A 13,899-nucleotide genomic window follows, 5' to 3' on the forward strand; every position below is an offset into this window, starting at 1 on the left:
ACGTTATAGGTGTGCGTATTGCTTTCAAAGTTTTTTTTTTTTATCCTTGATCCAGGAAGCGTTTTAGGCCAACACTGGTAAAAGGCAAACAAAGAGGTTGAGGACAAATCTCCCCAGACAAGATTTGGTTGTATCAATATGAGACACTGAATAGGCTTAACTGGTCAGTCTTAATGGATGAGCCGGCTTTATACATTTTTCAAACTTCTGGATATGCATTACAATGTTATTTCCTTTTTTTTAAAAAAAATAGTCCAGATAACATTTTAAATTATATTTAATGAGGCTTTCTGTACTTATTTACAATCATGCTTATATTTCTTTCAATGCCCCTAAAAAACTAAAAAGGGTTTTTTTCCTATTTAACAAATGTTCAAAATGGCAAAAATAGTTAAGTATGTGGATGAAAGTTAAAGAGAGAAAGGATCCTAGGCCCAAATTCAATTGCTTGTGCTAACTACAGTAGACCCATTTAAACAATAGAACTTACACAGGTATCAACTTGCCACCTTCCCACTGATTTCATGGATTTGATTCAGTTAAGAGTAGTAATTAGGTACTAGAGTTTAAAATTAACGTAACTATGACATCTCTTTTGTATTTTGGTAGGATTCTTCATTCCAATGACAGCTTAGCAGCAGGGACATGTAGGTCATCCAATATTTCTACAGTTTTATTGACTTTTTTAATAGACTCCAGATCAGGCACAAAGCAGCAACCATATAAATGAAGGGTCCTTAATCTGTTGCAAAGAAAAGAGACATTTAGTATAATTAAGTAGCTCACTGTTTCCATGTCATATGGCAACTATACACAAACACCTAAAATTTGATTGTTTCCTTTTAAAAATATTGAGGATCTTCAATACAAGACAACTTACAAAGCCTTTGAATAAATATAGTAGAGTGAATACGTATGGCATGGGACAATGAGGATTGATGTTTTTACTGGTTTTATATGGTTTTTATATTATTTGCTAAATGTTTTAAAATTGTATTTTATGTTGTTGGGGGCATCGAATTGTGCTGTCTGTAAACCCCACTGAGTCGCCTTCAGGCTGAGAAAGGCGGTATATAAAGATGGTAAATAAATAAATAAAGCCAAATGTCCAAATTCACTTGGGAAGGCAAGTGTTAAGCCCTTGCAGTTCTAGTGATAGAAATCCAAAATATTCTTGCTGGAAGAGTAACCCCAGCACTTTTCTTTGGCCCTCTCATCCAGTTTCCTCCAAAGATATTGAATTCTATCCCCAACAGAACTGCAATCTGATGTTCATTCTTGATTCTTATTGCCAGAGCTTTTTTTTGTAATAACCACTGCTCTTATGTCAGTTATAAAAAAAAGTACCTTGACTCACCACAAAGGGGGGAAAGCCAGAAATGTTACATGTTTCTACAAGGAAAACTATTGAGAAATTAAAGTTTACCTTTGTTGACCCATGCCAGTGATGGTTACAGCTGCAGCATGGAGTACAAAAACAAAAGGCCATGCTAGTATTATGCTATTGCTAAATAATTTGTTAAAATTAGGAAGCAGTTAAAAGGAGTCTGAGCTATTCATTTACCTGAAAAGATTTGTGAGGCAACTATGCTTCACAAATTTGTTTTATCTCTTAAACACACTCGTTTAGATAACATCACAGCAGCCTGAACAAATAGATGAGCACTAAGTGTATCATTCCTTCTGTTTCTACTGTTGTGATCCCAAATTATCACCCTTTGTGAAAACAAACAAATAATAATAATAATAATAATAATAATAATAATAATAATTACATGCAGAGGCATAACACCGTTGCTCAGATGATTCATTGGAACTTGTGCCACAAATACCATCTGCCTGCAACAAAGAACTGGTGGGATCACAAGCCGGAAAAAGTTACAGAGAATGAACACGTCAAGCTACTCTGGGACTTCCGGATTCAGACTGACAGAGTTTTGGAACACAATATTCCTGACCTCGCAATCATGTTAAAAAACGAAGTATGGATTGTTGATGTTACAATCCCAGGTGACAGGAGGATTGAAGAGAAACAACTGGAAAAGCTGACACAATATGATTTAAAGATAGAACTGCAAAGACTCTGGCACAAGCCAGCCAAGGTGGCCCCAGTGGTGATTGGCACACTGGGTGCAGTGCCTAAAGACCTTGGCCTGCACTTAAACACAATTGGCAGCTGCAAAAGGCCACCTTACTGGGATCTGCATGCATTATTCGGTGATACATCACACAGTCCTAGACACTTGGGAAGTGTCCGACGTGTGATCCAATACAACAGCCAGCAGAGTGTCTGCTGTGAACTCATCTTGTTGTGTTTCAAATAATAATAATAATAACAACAAACACAATATTTTATTTATATACTGCTCTATCTCCCCTAGGGGACTCAGGGCGGTTTCCATGTAACAAAACACCAAAACATACAGAGTAAGCAAAACATAAGCATAACATTATCAAAACAACACAGATACATCAAAAATCAATTTTACCCTATTCTTTCATACAAAATTAGTGTTTGGGCCAGGATTTCAGAATGGGCCTAAGTGAATTAAGAAGTGCTTTTCTTTTGGCTGCCAATAACCTACTGGCACAACCCGAGTTTCATTAATGTAGAAGACAAAGGAAAACAAATTCTCCCATTTTCTTTCTTCACAGCACATGAAACTTTATAAGCCTTGAAAATCCTGTCAATCGTTTTTTGTGAACTCAACATTCCTTAATGCTAAACCAATAGGACTTTCCTTATGATTTGTCAATGAAACTTTTAAGTTTTCCATTTTATATTGACTTAATTGTTAGACTATTTTATAGTGTACCAATCACACTCACCTTCTACAATTTCTGCATAATTTTCCAACTGCATTCAAGGAGATATTCTTGCAGAAACTAAGCTTCACACATTCCAACGTCTGGAAGCAGAAACTAGCCAATAAACAAACTCTGAAACCCATAAAACAAGATGCCAATTAGATTCTGGTATTATGAGAGGATTTACTCTTAGAAACTACTTCTCAGAATGGATTTATGTTACATTTAAGCTATTTCATTTTTTTCCTGAAAGGCACAAGACTGGATGACATTCCAATGAATCCCCCACCCCCCCATGCACATATACACACATGTTAAGTACTGTGGTTACTTCAGATCTGTCACCACATACACAGAGGATGTGGAAATTGTGTATTCTTCTAGATCCTGGACTACCTGTGGCTATCCAGGTGTTTTGGGCTTCAGCTCCCAGCATTCCTCACCATTGGACAAGCTGGCTAGGGCTTCTGAGATTTGGAATCCTAAAAACCTGGAAAGCCACAGGTTGTGCAGATGAGTTCTAGATGTTGCTGAATGGCAAACTTACAATCACAGTCCAATTTAGTAGGGTACACAATTCCCATCATTACTATGGAGCTCATAGCCAATAGGCAACATATAGGCAACACTGCAGTCTTTGATAGGTTTCTGCTTTTTTTTTTTTAGATGGGCTCACATCTTAGCCAGGAACAGTTCTAGATCTGAGTACAGCCTGGACAGAGTACCCTCCATAAAAAAGAGGCCATTTTTTATCTTATATTAAAATGAAAACTATCACAAATATAAATGAATGACATATAAATAACGAATACATACACTCTCAAGATACATGTATCTGATTTGAACTTTCAGTTATTCTTCGGCATATTCAGCACTAGTCAACTATGCATGACCAGCAAAAACAATGAGGCTAAACCACAATGAATAAAGCAGTTAGTTATTACTTAGCACACGTACAGTGAACCAGATTTTCAACTTCATGATGTCCTTCCTTATAAGTGTAGAGTGAATAGCAAGTTAACAATGGGTGGATTAGATATATATATATTGTTTTCTTTTAAGAAAAAGATCAGAAGTCTTTGTAGCAAATGCTGTAAGCATTAAAGCAGCCGGAGAATAAACTTCACAGATCAATGTTTTTCAATGCCTTTGCAGTGCCTGTGTGCACAAACGTTTTGCATGAGTGGAACAAAAGAAATCCTGCAGATCATTAGTCTCTACTGTGATAGATTTGTGGTAAAAAAAAGTCTTCTTAACATTTAAAGAAGGAATTAGAAAAAAATATTAAAGTACTTTTTTATCATCCCCTGACTTTTTAATCGTTTATGCTTAATTAATCTTATTTTTTCAATAATTTCATCACTTTTTATTTTGTAGGTAGATTCTTTTGATTTGTTTTAAGAAGTGGGATATAAATAAATACTGTTGTTAGTGGTGGTGATGTTATGCACATAATCTTCAGGGAGAATACAATGCAAACAATTTAAAACAATCTGTCAGGATCCAGGGCTCTGCTGATATGCGACAAAAATTAACCAAACAACAATAGGCCTGTGTCCAAGCTATTTTATTTGAAACATTAACTTAAACACTCTCACCATTTTAAGGTCCCACTTCAAAACATAAAGATACATCATCACCACATAATATAAAGCAAATACTTATATCAAGGAGCATACTACAGACGCCAAGAGTCAATAATAAATGTCCAAGGAGCAAGAGTCTAAAACATAGTCATCTTTCCTTTGGTCAAGCCAGGCCCCTTCCACACAGATGAATAAAATCCCACACTACCTGCTCTGAACTGGCATATATGGCAGTGTGGACTGAGATAACTCAATTCATTCTGCCTTGATATTCTGGGTTATATGGCTGTGTGGAAGGGCCCCCAGAGAAGCCAAAGTTCAAGAGTAGTCCAAACACAGTAGTCGAGGGTCATTCCAAGGGTTCGCAATTCATCAAGGTCAACAGCAGGGTACGGACACAAAGATGTTCACCAACACAATAATCCTCTTGGTTCAAGGTTCCACACAGTACAAGACTCACAAGAGTTCATGACACGGGTCTTAACACCATAATCCACCAACCCAAGGGAAGCACTACCAATATCCATGGCCAAGCATGACAAATACTTTTCTTCCAAAGAGCAGTCTCTGCTAGGCTCTTTTTATGCATCTTATCACAGCTGAATCCTCTCTCTTGAAGGTTTCTGCCCTTAATTGCTACCGCCTTTACATTCTTACCTACAGATTACTCTGCCCTTGCAGTTTCTCAAGTCCCTCCTGACAAAAAAACCTCTGTCCTTTAGAACTAGGAGAAAGACTAACCCTGTCTATACCTTCTAAAGCATCACCGCCATGCAGGTCATGATCCTGCCAAACCTTCTGTATACTAACCACCACCACCAACTGCTAGGCATTCTAACCACTATCAACTGCTGGACATGCTGGAAAATTCCATATTAAAAGCATAATTAATTTATGCAAGATAAAAATCAGTTTTAACATAACCAAGTTTAAAAACACTTTAAAAACTTCAAGGATTTTAAACCATATGCATGTATACTTTGGGGGAAAAATAGTCCCCAAAAACTTTAAGAAAAATCCATGTTTTGGCTTAGCACCAGAAAAAAACCCACCCTCCTGCAAATGAACCACTAAAGGAAGTTGATTTCTGGTTTTTGTCTTAGTTTAAAATCAGCCTATCCCAGGCCTTGAATAGCCTGATTGGAGCGAAAAATTATGGTACAAAAATCATGTATCCCCTGTGTGCTGTAGCAGAACATTGGATTACATGTTCAGCAAACTGAATTTGTGCTTCTTCATATTCTGAAGGCTACATTGTAGTCCATATTCCAATGCAAGCTTTTCCAAGAATGTACAAGATACTGATCTCCTTGCAGTCAGTGAGTGCAGAGGCAATGCAAATCAAGAAAATCCATCAAAATTATTGTGGTAATTTATATAAGCTGCATTGTCTAACTAAATAACTACAAGGACATGTTCTGGTACAGTAGCGTTTAAGTCCAATGGGCTCTTAAAAGAAAAATAGCCCCATGAGATGCAGTTGAACATAATGGAATCAAGAAGGAAATGGACCAGACCAGACAGATGAAACCCAGACAGTCCAGAGCAACATGGTTGTATTTAAGGAACATAAAGCCTCACAATTATGGAGCTCCACTGCTACCTAGGCAACACAGTCTTAATGCTCTGCAACTCAGGAAGGGAAATTTAAAATGTAGTGGGGAAAAAAGCTCTTTTGTCACCTCTTTACTTTTCATCTTAATTAGCAGACCCTCGGCTCTTGAAAAGATCCAGCTGTGAGATGAAAAGGGAGCTCCGTCATTACAGGGACTGGCAACAAGAGCTTTGTACCTACTACTGACGCACACTGACTGACTCCAGCAGGGGGGCAGAAACCTACTTTCTTTTAGCATGTAGATACTTTGCTAATTAAAAATGCTATTAATGCATGACAACAGCTCTATAAAGGTCTCTGTCAGTGCAATGGGGCATGCCATCTAAAAGGAACTCCAGATTTTTTTTAAAAAAAATAATAGAATAGACTTGCTTTTTAAATCACCTAGGATTTAGAAGCAAATGATTCACCAGCAAATCTTAAAATAGCATTTAGTAAGATTCACAGAGTAGTACCATTTTTGTTATGTGACCCGGACATTTTAGTCACTCTGTGCTGAACCAAGTACTTTTTCCAGCCAGAGCAGACTATATTCTGGGTTAGTTTTACTGAAAAGTTCATGACAATCCAGGAGTCAAGTGGAGGAGATGCTCACGACAGATACTCCAGGACTGTTTTTAGACTAGAGATGATAGAATCATAGAATTGGAAGGTATATGGCTGCACTCTGTTATTTAATAGACACGTGTTATTGCTTGCAGTAACAATGTAGTTTATACAAAACACACCTTGAAAGTCAGACTTTACTTGTATTACAGAGGCATAAGTGTGAAACAGTCTCAAACATTTTACCCTCTCTTGCTTGTTGCTGTGGAACTCAAATCAAGGTAAGAAATCCTATGACACTTCCTTGCCAAAGCTTGAACTCCGGCGTCAGTCACTTTTTCACAGCCACTAACATCAAGGTACCTGCAGGAATCAAAACAGAGAATCCAGGTATATCAATCAAATAAATAAATATTTGACATGTATTAAGTGGTCCTAAACGGTTTGGGACCACCCTACCTGCGTGACCGCATCTCCATCTACGAACCTACACGCTCACTTCGATCATCTGGGGAGGCCCTGCTCGTGATCCCGCCTGCGTCGCAAGCGCGTTTGGTGGGGACGCGGGACAGGGCCTTCTCCGTAGCGGCCCCCCGACTCTGGAACGCCCTCCCAAAAGATCTCCGACAGGCCCCTACACTAACAGCTTTCAGAAGGAACCTGAAAACTTGGCTGTTCCGCTGTGCCTTCCCGGATTAGGAACCCTCATCCCAAGTCCTAATAGCACGTTAGCACGGTTAATATTGCTGCACACCGTACTTTAATCCCGACGCCCCTCCTACCATTTTCAGCACTTTTAACCTTGTACCTCTCACCGGCCGAACCAGTTTTTATATTTTTATATTGTCCCGATGTATAGTTCTGCTGTATTGCTAATTTTGATTTGATTTGTTTTTGTTTTTAATTTGCTTTGTTTGTTTCTATTGTATTGTGTTGTGGCTTCGGCCTGTGTAAGCCGCATCGAGTCCTTCGGGAGATGCTCGCGGGGTACAAATAAAGTTAATAATAATAATAATAATAATGTTAGATTATATGAAGTCTTTACAGCCACATGATAAACAGAACTGCAATCTATGCCATGTCTGTGTTTCCTGAGCTCTTAAACAGAGCTCAGGGAATGGATCACAAAATCATGCACTCTGTTTCCCCCAGTGGGCACTTCTGCTTATGATGTCAACAGCCATAATTGTGACTAATATCAAATAGAATCCCATTGCTTCCAAATAAAGAAGACAGGGAAAGATCAAAAATAACAAAATATTAAAAAGCGGAGGAACCTGTGTTACCAAAGAAACAATATAACCACTGTCCTGAATTTTAAGATAGCATATGTTGCCATAATACATACTTGTGTTACCCATGGGAGAGGGATGTAAAAATTTCCAGGTTGGTATGTAGGGCTCACAGAATCACAGAACTGGAAGAGACCCCAAAAGCCACTGGAGGCCCCTTCCACATCTATATAAATAAAAATGTAATGTTCGTTTGTGGGATTAACATAACTCAAAAACCACTGGGTGAATTGCCACTGAATTTGGACACAATACACCTTCTAATCCAAGGAGTGATTATCAAACAAAAAATGATTTTGTCATTTGGGAGTTGTAGCTGCTGGAATTTATAGTTCACCTACAATCAAAGAGCATTCTGAACCCCACCAATGATGGAATTGAACCAAACCTGGCACACATAACTCCCATGACCAACAGAATAAATAAAAATACGGTGTTTTCTGATGGTTTTTGACAACCCCTCTGATAACGCCTCGTGAACCCCCAGGGGTCCCAACCCCCAGGTTGAGAAACACTGACGTAAAGAATCATAGAATCCTAGAGTTGGAAGAGACCTTGTGGGCCATCCAGTCCAATCCCCTGCCAAGATGCAGGAAAATCACATCCAAAGCACCCCTGATAGATGGCCACCCAGTCTTTGCTTAAAGTCCCCTCTCATGTGCCTCTGGACCACTCTTTTTCACAAAGAACCATTAATCATGCTTCTGGCCCAAATGAAGTCACTGAGTGTGACCACCTTAAATTATTATAAATAGCAGCAATGTTTCAGAAACATCACGAAACACACCTGATTGAAGGTAAATGAGTGCTAATTTCCACCAGGCTGCTGTCAGTTACTTGACAGCAAGAATGGAGAATGAGGCATTCCAATTCAGGACATTTTTTCACAATAAAATGGACCAAATGATCCCTCACCTGCGACCAAGCAGAAAAGACAATCAGGAAATATGATCATTTGGATGAATTTCCTTCAAAAGACATTGCACAAAAGGGCCCCAAGAAATGTCATGTCATCTTACACATGTTAAACTTGGCTATCACTTCAGCCTATTGAAAAATGTCACTTCTTCATATTGTTGATCTTATGTAGCCTTCAAGACGTTTCCAACTTAGAGCAATTCTAAGACATATCACAGGGATTTCTTGGCAAGATTTGTCTAGCGGAGATTTGCCACTGCCATTGTCTGAGAGAGTGTGGCTTGTCCAAGATCACACATTGGGTTTTTGTGACCATATTGGGATATGAACCCTTTATTTCAGAGTCCTTGTTCAACAACACAGTCACAGCTGTATACTGTCTCTTGTGCTTCTTCCTATAGTTATGTATGATTTAAACTGAGTTGAAGAATACCTCCAAATGTTGCTGTGTTGAACTCCCATCAGTTGCATAGCAGTGGTGATGGATGAGGGATCAGCAGTTCAAAAACATCTGGAAGATCATATATTAAAGGGTTCTAAACCTGTGGGTGTGAGTACAATGTCTTTCTCTTGTGAGCATGGCAACTCCCATAAGAACTTAAGAAGAGCTCAAAGTAAAGCATATCTGTTATTAGGACTCACATTGTGTTGGCTTCACACTTAATCCAGTTCAAAAGTACTTCCCCTTATTAATAATGGAGATGTGGCTGAATGTAAGATATTTGTTTTTAATCAGATATAATTAAAATCAGAATCAAAAGAATCACTTTTACATTTCCTTATGAATCTGAACTAGACAAGGCATAAATAAACAAACATGTTCTGTGGCATCCAGTACTTCCTGTTTCTTCACACAAGGTCAGCTGATTTTATGTTAATAAAATGTTTAGCTCTCTTTGAAATTTGTGTGTTCCCTTATGTGTGCCAAACGGTTCAATCAAAACTTCGCTTTCCTTTTTTCTTGCCTTCTGCTTACAAACTAGGAGTTACATTTTATTTTTAAAATGCCCATGTATCCACTAAACAGACAGAATAATTATCTAATACAACATTCAGCAATGTGCACAGATAGACAAGCACAATTATTCAGGGTCAACACTGCAGTTTTCACTGGTCTTCATTATAATGGTGAGTGTAGACTCATATAATGCAGATTGAACCACACTGAACTGGATTATATAGTCTACATTGTCATATAATCCAGTTCAATGCAGTTAATCTGCATTCTGAAACTCGACTGAGGGTGGTTCCAGACAGCACCAAAATCCGGGATTAAAATGGGGGGTAAAAATCCTGGAACCTGACTGCAAGTCCCCACATAGACCTGTTAGTCCTGGGACTGGGTCCCCTGCCATCCTCACAGGCTTCCTCTGTATCGGAACAAAATGGGGGGCAGATGGGGGACATCCAACGGAAGGTTGGTTTTTTAAATCACTATTATGCACTGAACCTTGTGTGCACACATGAAAATATCTGCATGTACACACAAGCACATTTCTTATCTCTCTTTCCCCATTTTTAATGCAAGCTCTGTTTAATATTATAAACTGTGAAAGAAAGAGTTTCAGAGAGTTCTAAGTGCTCTCTGTTTGTGCTTTTCTTTCTTTGTGTTTCACAGCCCAATCAGCTGATCAGCTGTTTCAGGCTTGTTAAAAGCAGACTTGCGCTGGAGCAGTCTCTACAAGGGGGAGGAAAGGAAGGAAATCGCGTGAAAGGAAAGAAATCGCATGATTGCAGGGTTGTACAATCATGTGAATATGCACATTTTCTGGCCAAAATCAGGATGTAAGGGGACTTTTTACCATGTGTTTTTTCTCTGTTAATGTAAATGAGCGTGGATTTAGCACTAGCATCATAGCCGATGCCACAGCCCACCCCCCACTTTTAACCCGGTAACTTCCGCATTTTAGGTGCTGTGTAGAAGAGACCTAGACTGGGAAAGAACAGCATTTTTACCTGAATCTCATCTTATTTCAATTTATAATAATCTTATTATACCTGGGATGGTGACAAAACAAAGACAGAGCTGAAAAAGACGGAGAAGGGGTAGAGTTTTGGAGAAAATTCTCAGAGTGAGGTGAATAAGCATTGCATTTATCTTCTTATGTAAATACTTTTGCAGAGTTATTTATTGTAAAATTGCTTCTACACATTTCAACCAGCATGAGATTCATGCTGGTTGAAATGCATCACAGTCCAGAAGTAGTTCCTGGAATGACCATGTAACCACAAAATACTTTTTGTTTAAGGAAAGGGAAAACTTAAAGGGAGCACAGCATTATACAATGTAAGGTACTTCATGTATAGTATGCCAGCAAAAAAGTATTGTGCTTAACATCCCCCTCCACTAAGTATCATCCTGCAGTTGCTGGGTACTTCAGAAAACCCATAACATCAAGCCCAGTACAGATCTTTCTTTCTTTCCCTTTCTCCTAGTCCCTTGTAGCTCTGAAACATTATACACATATTTCCACTGTTAAGATATATGTCTCTCAAATCAAATCAAATCATTTATTTCGGTCATTGACCAGCACAGGAAATAGTCACATTTTCATACAAACTTGGTATGTGTGGTACATTAAAAATATAAATATAACTACTGAAGCACAATATGGGTGAGGGAGCAGAAGGGAAGGGGAAAGAGGGTAAAAACATACATATGTCTCTGCACACACACCCCAAAATTAAATGGAAGAGAAAGGGATGTATATCAGAAATGTTTTCCAAAGAATGCAGAGACTGGCCAGTTGGCAGCTATAAACATAGTAACCTACAGTCTTAGAAAACAACCTTATATAGGAGAAAAGACAGAATTTTCCAGTGGTTTCAACATTGTCCTCCTTTGTAATTAAAAACCACCTGTTCACAAACAAACGAGTTTAATTAGCCAAATGTCACATATAAAAACTACTTTGAATGCAGTCTATTATATAGTTTTTATATAAATTGGTAGTGTTCTGTCTCATTTTTGACATAATCACTGGAAGCAGAAAGCATACTAGAATGACCTTTGCTTTATAATTACTTACAGAGTAAACCCTGTCATACCTGCAACTTCATCAGCAATCCTACTTTGCATTTTAGTTAACTAGAATTTACATAATATTCTCCATATGTATATAAACAAGGTGAATATGCCAAATGTAAACAATGTTCTGTTGTTATTAAGCAACATAACTGTGCTGAAATTAACTTTGATTTTGTTGGGGAAACATTAGGATCAAATTTGTGTCCACACTTTTTCCTCATGTTATCATTCTTCAGTAGTCTTCTGGGCTTTTATATTTCCCATTCTTAAAGGGTGAGACGTTTCTTCTGAAATTTAGTTACTTCCAATAAGGTCTTTATCCTGCGTTCTTGGTACCACTTTTTTGCTTTTGATCCAATTCATTAATGGAGAACAGCATCAAGAAATTATCTGAAATTGAATTTGGATCTTAGTCTAAAAGAATTTTCCACCTTTAATTTAGATTTCTAACTATGTGCAGTAGAAAAACAATGTATTGGAGAAAATTGCTGCAGCTTGAAAGATAGAAACAACAGTTGAAATTAGGTGAGAACAGGGAAATCTTTCCTTACCACATTGAGCCCTGTACAGTTCAGACTAGTTAGTTTTTCCATGCAATTTACAATTTTTGCCAAACAGTCCTCAGTAATCTTGGGAACTCTGCCAATATTCAGGACCTTTAGGTTAGGACATCTCACAGCAACACAACTCAGGCATTTGGCAGTAACAGCATGGCAGCCAAATATTTCAAGTTTCTTAAGTCTGAAGAAAGATAAAACAATATAGTCAAGTAAATTTGCAATCTCTTCTAACATCAGCAGCTCAATATTCAATAAAACCATTTCAGTGTAAAGCTGTCCAAAATATTAAAGAAAAACAAAACATAAATGACATAGCGGGGTAATAACACAAAATTTTATACTGGGTAGTTATCCCTTCCCTGGAATGCCTAAATCCAAAATGCTTCAACAGGTAGTGACAACTTTGCCTTTTGATGCTTCAGTATATGCAAACTTTATTTTCTGCATAACATTATTAATAATACTGTGCTTGAAACATAAGAACATAAGGTGCACAAGAAATATAAATGTTTTGTGTTTAGATTTGGGTCCCATCTCCAAGATAGCTCATTATGGGTGCTTCCAGACAGCGGCAAAATCCCACTCCACCCCTCAAAAAATGGGCTTTCCCGGTTGGGGAGGGGGTTTCTAAATGCCATCCTGATAACTACTGAAATGGCCTCCAGCCATCCCAAAGCACCCCAAAACAATACTTGATGTGCCAGGAGGGGGCAAGGAGGGAACCCCCAACCCCCCCCCCCCCCCCGGTCACCTGGTGTGTCATTTCTACACTCCAGGAGGATTGAAGAGCCACCTTAATGGTGGACCGCTAAGTTTCTTTTAATTTTAATACTTGTTATGAGGGGGCCTAAGGGGAGGGGCTGGGTGTCATTCTGCACCTATGGGCTCCAGGAGCCCAAAAGGTGTGAGATGGCAAATGGGGACTCACCTCCAGGTAGTTCCGGTTGGTCCTGGAACTACCCAGTGGTGAGTCCCCACTGACCCAATACCCCATTAGACCCGGGCCTTTCAGGAAGGCCCAGATCTAATGGGGTATTTAATTAATTTGTAACAAAACAGGTAAATTCTGCTTCGTTCCGAATTAATTCAGTTTCACCGAGACAGGTCTCGGTTTAAATGCCCGCTTGGATTGACCCTATGTAGGTATTTGCAAACATGGGTATTATAAAATCTGGGGGGGGGGGGGAGGAATCCAGTATGAAAATAGTAATTATTTAATAGTTTAAATGCTCTATAGTAATCGTATATTTAAATGGTGGACTCTAAAATGAGCTAGTTTCCACACTAAGATAAACAACTGGCGAAGACTTTTATGTCCAAACTATTTCATACAATTGCACATAGCCCTTCAAATCGACAGGAAGAGACTTTATTTCAAACATTTAATTAAAACGTTCGACACAATTAATACTTATGTTTCTGCCAAAAAGTGCTCAAGTACCCAACATTCAGATGCCCAACATTCTAAAATACTGAACCAGGCATGTCTTTCCACTCTTCTCTCTTAGGCTCAGGAATCAAAAGTCATTGCTACCTGTCAATTTAT

At 38.4% G+C, this 13,899-nt stretch overlaps 1 protein-coding gene across 1 annotated transcript in view; it reads right to left on the minus strand.

Moving 5' to 3' along the window:
• Window positions 1-279: 279 nt before the first annotated feature.
• LOC132767326 (F-box/LRR-repeat protein 20-like) overlaps window positions 280-13,899 on the minus strand; it is a 49,295-nt gene continuing 35,675 nt past the window's right edge. Inside the window, exons 5-9 of the mRNA XM_067464439.1 lie at window positions 12,345-12,534; window positions 8,635-8,762; window positions 6,802-6,918; window positions 2,830-2,940; window positions 280-742 (exon numbers count right to left, since the gene is read on the minus strand). Of these exons, the coding sequence (XP_067320540.1) occupies window positions 616-742; window positions 2,830-2,940; window positions 6,802-6,918; window positions 8,635-8,762; window positions 12,345-12,534 (673 nt within the window). The 3' untranslated portion in view covers window positions 280-615. The remainder of the gene's footprint in view (window positions 743-2,829; window positions 2,941-6,801; window positions 6,919-8,634; window positions 8,763-12,344; window positions 12,535-13,899) is intronic.

The sequence above is a fragment of the Anolis sagrei genome, chromosome 2, assembly GCF_037176765.1.
Source record: "Anolis sagrei isolate rAnoSag1 chromosome 2, rAnoSag1.mat, whole genome shotgun sequence".
In the NCBI taxonomy this organism is placed as follows: Eukaryota; Metazoa; Chordata; class Lepidosauria; order Squamata; family Dactyloidae; genus Anolis; species Anolis sagrei.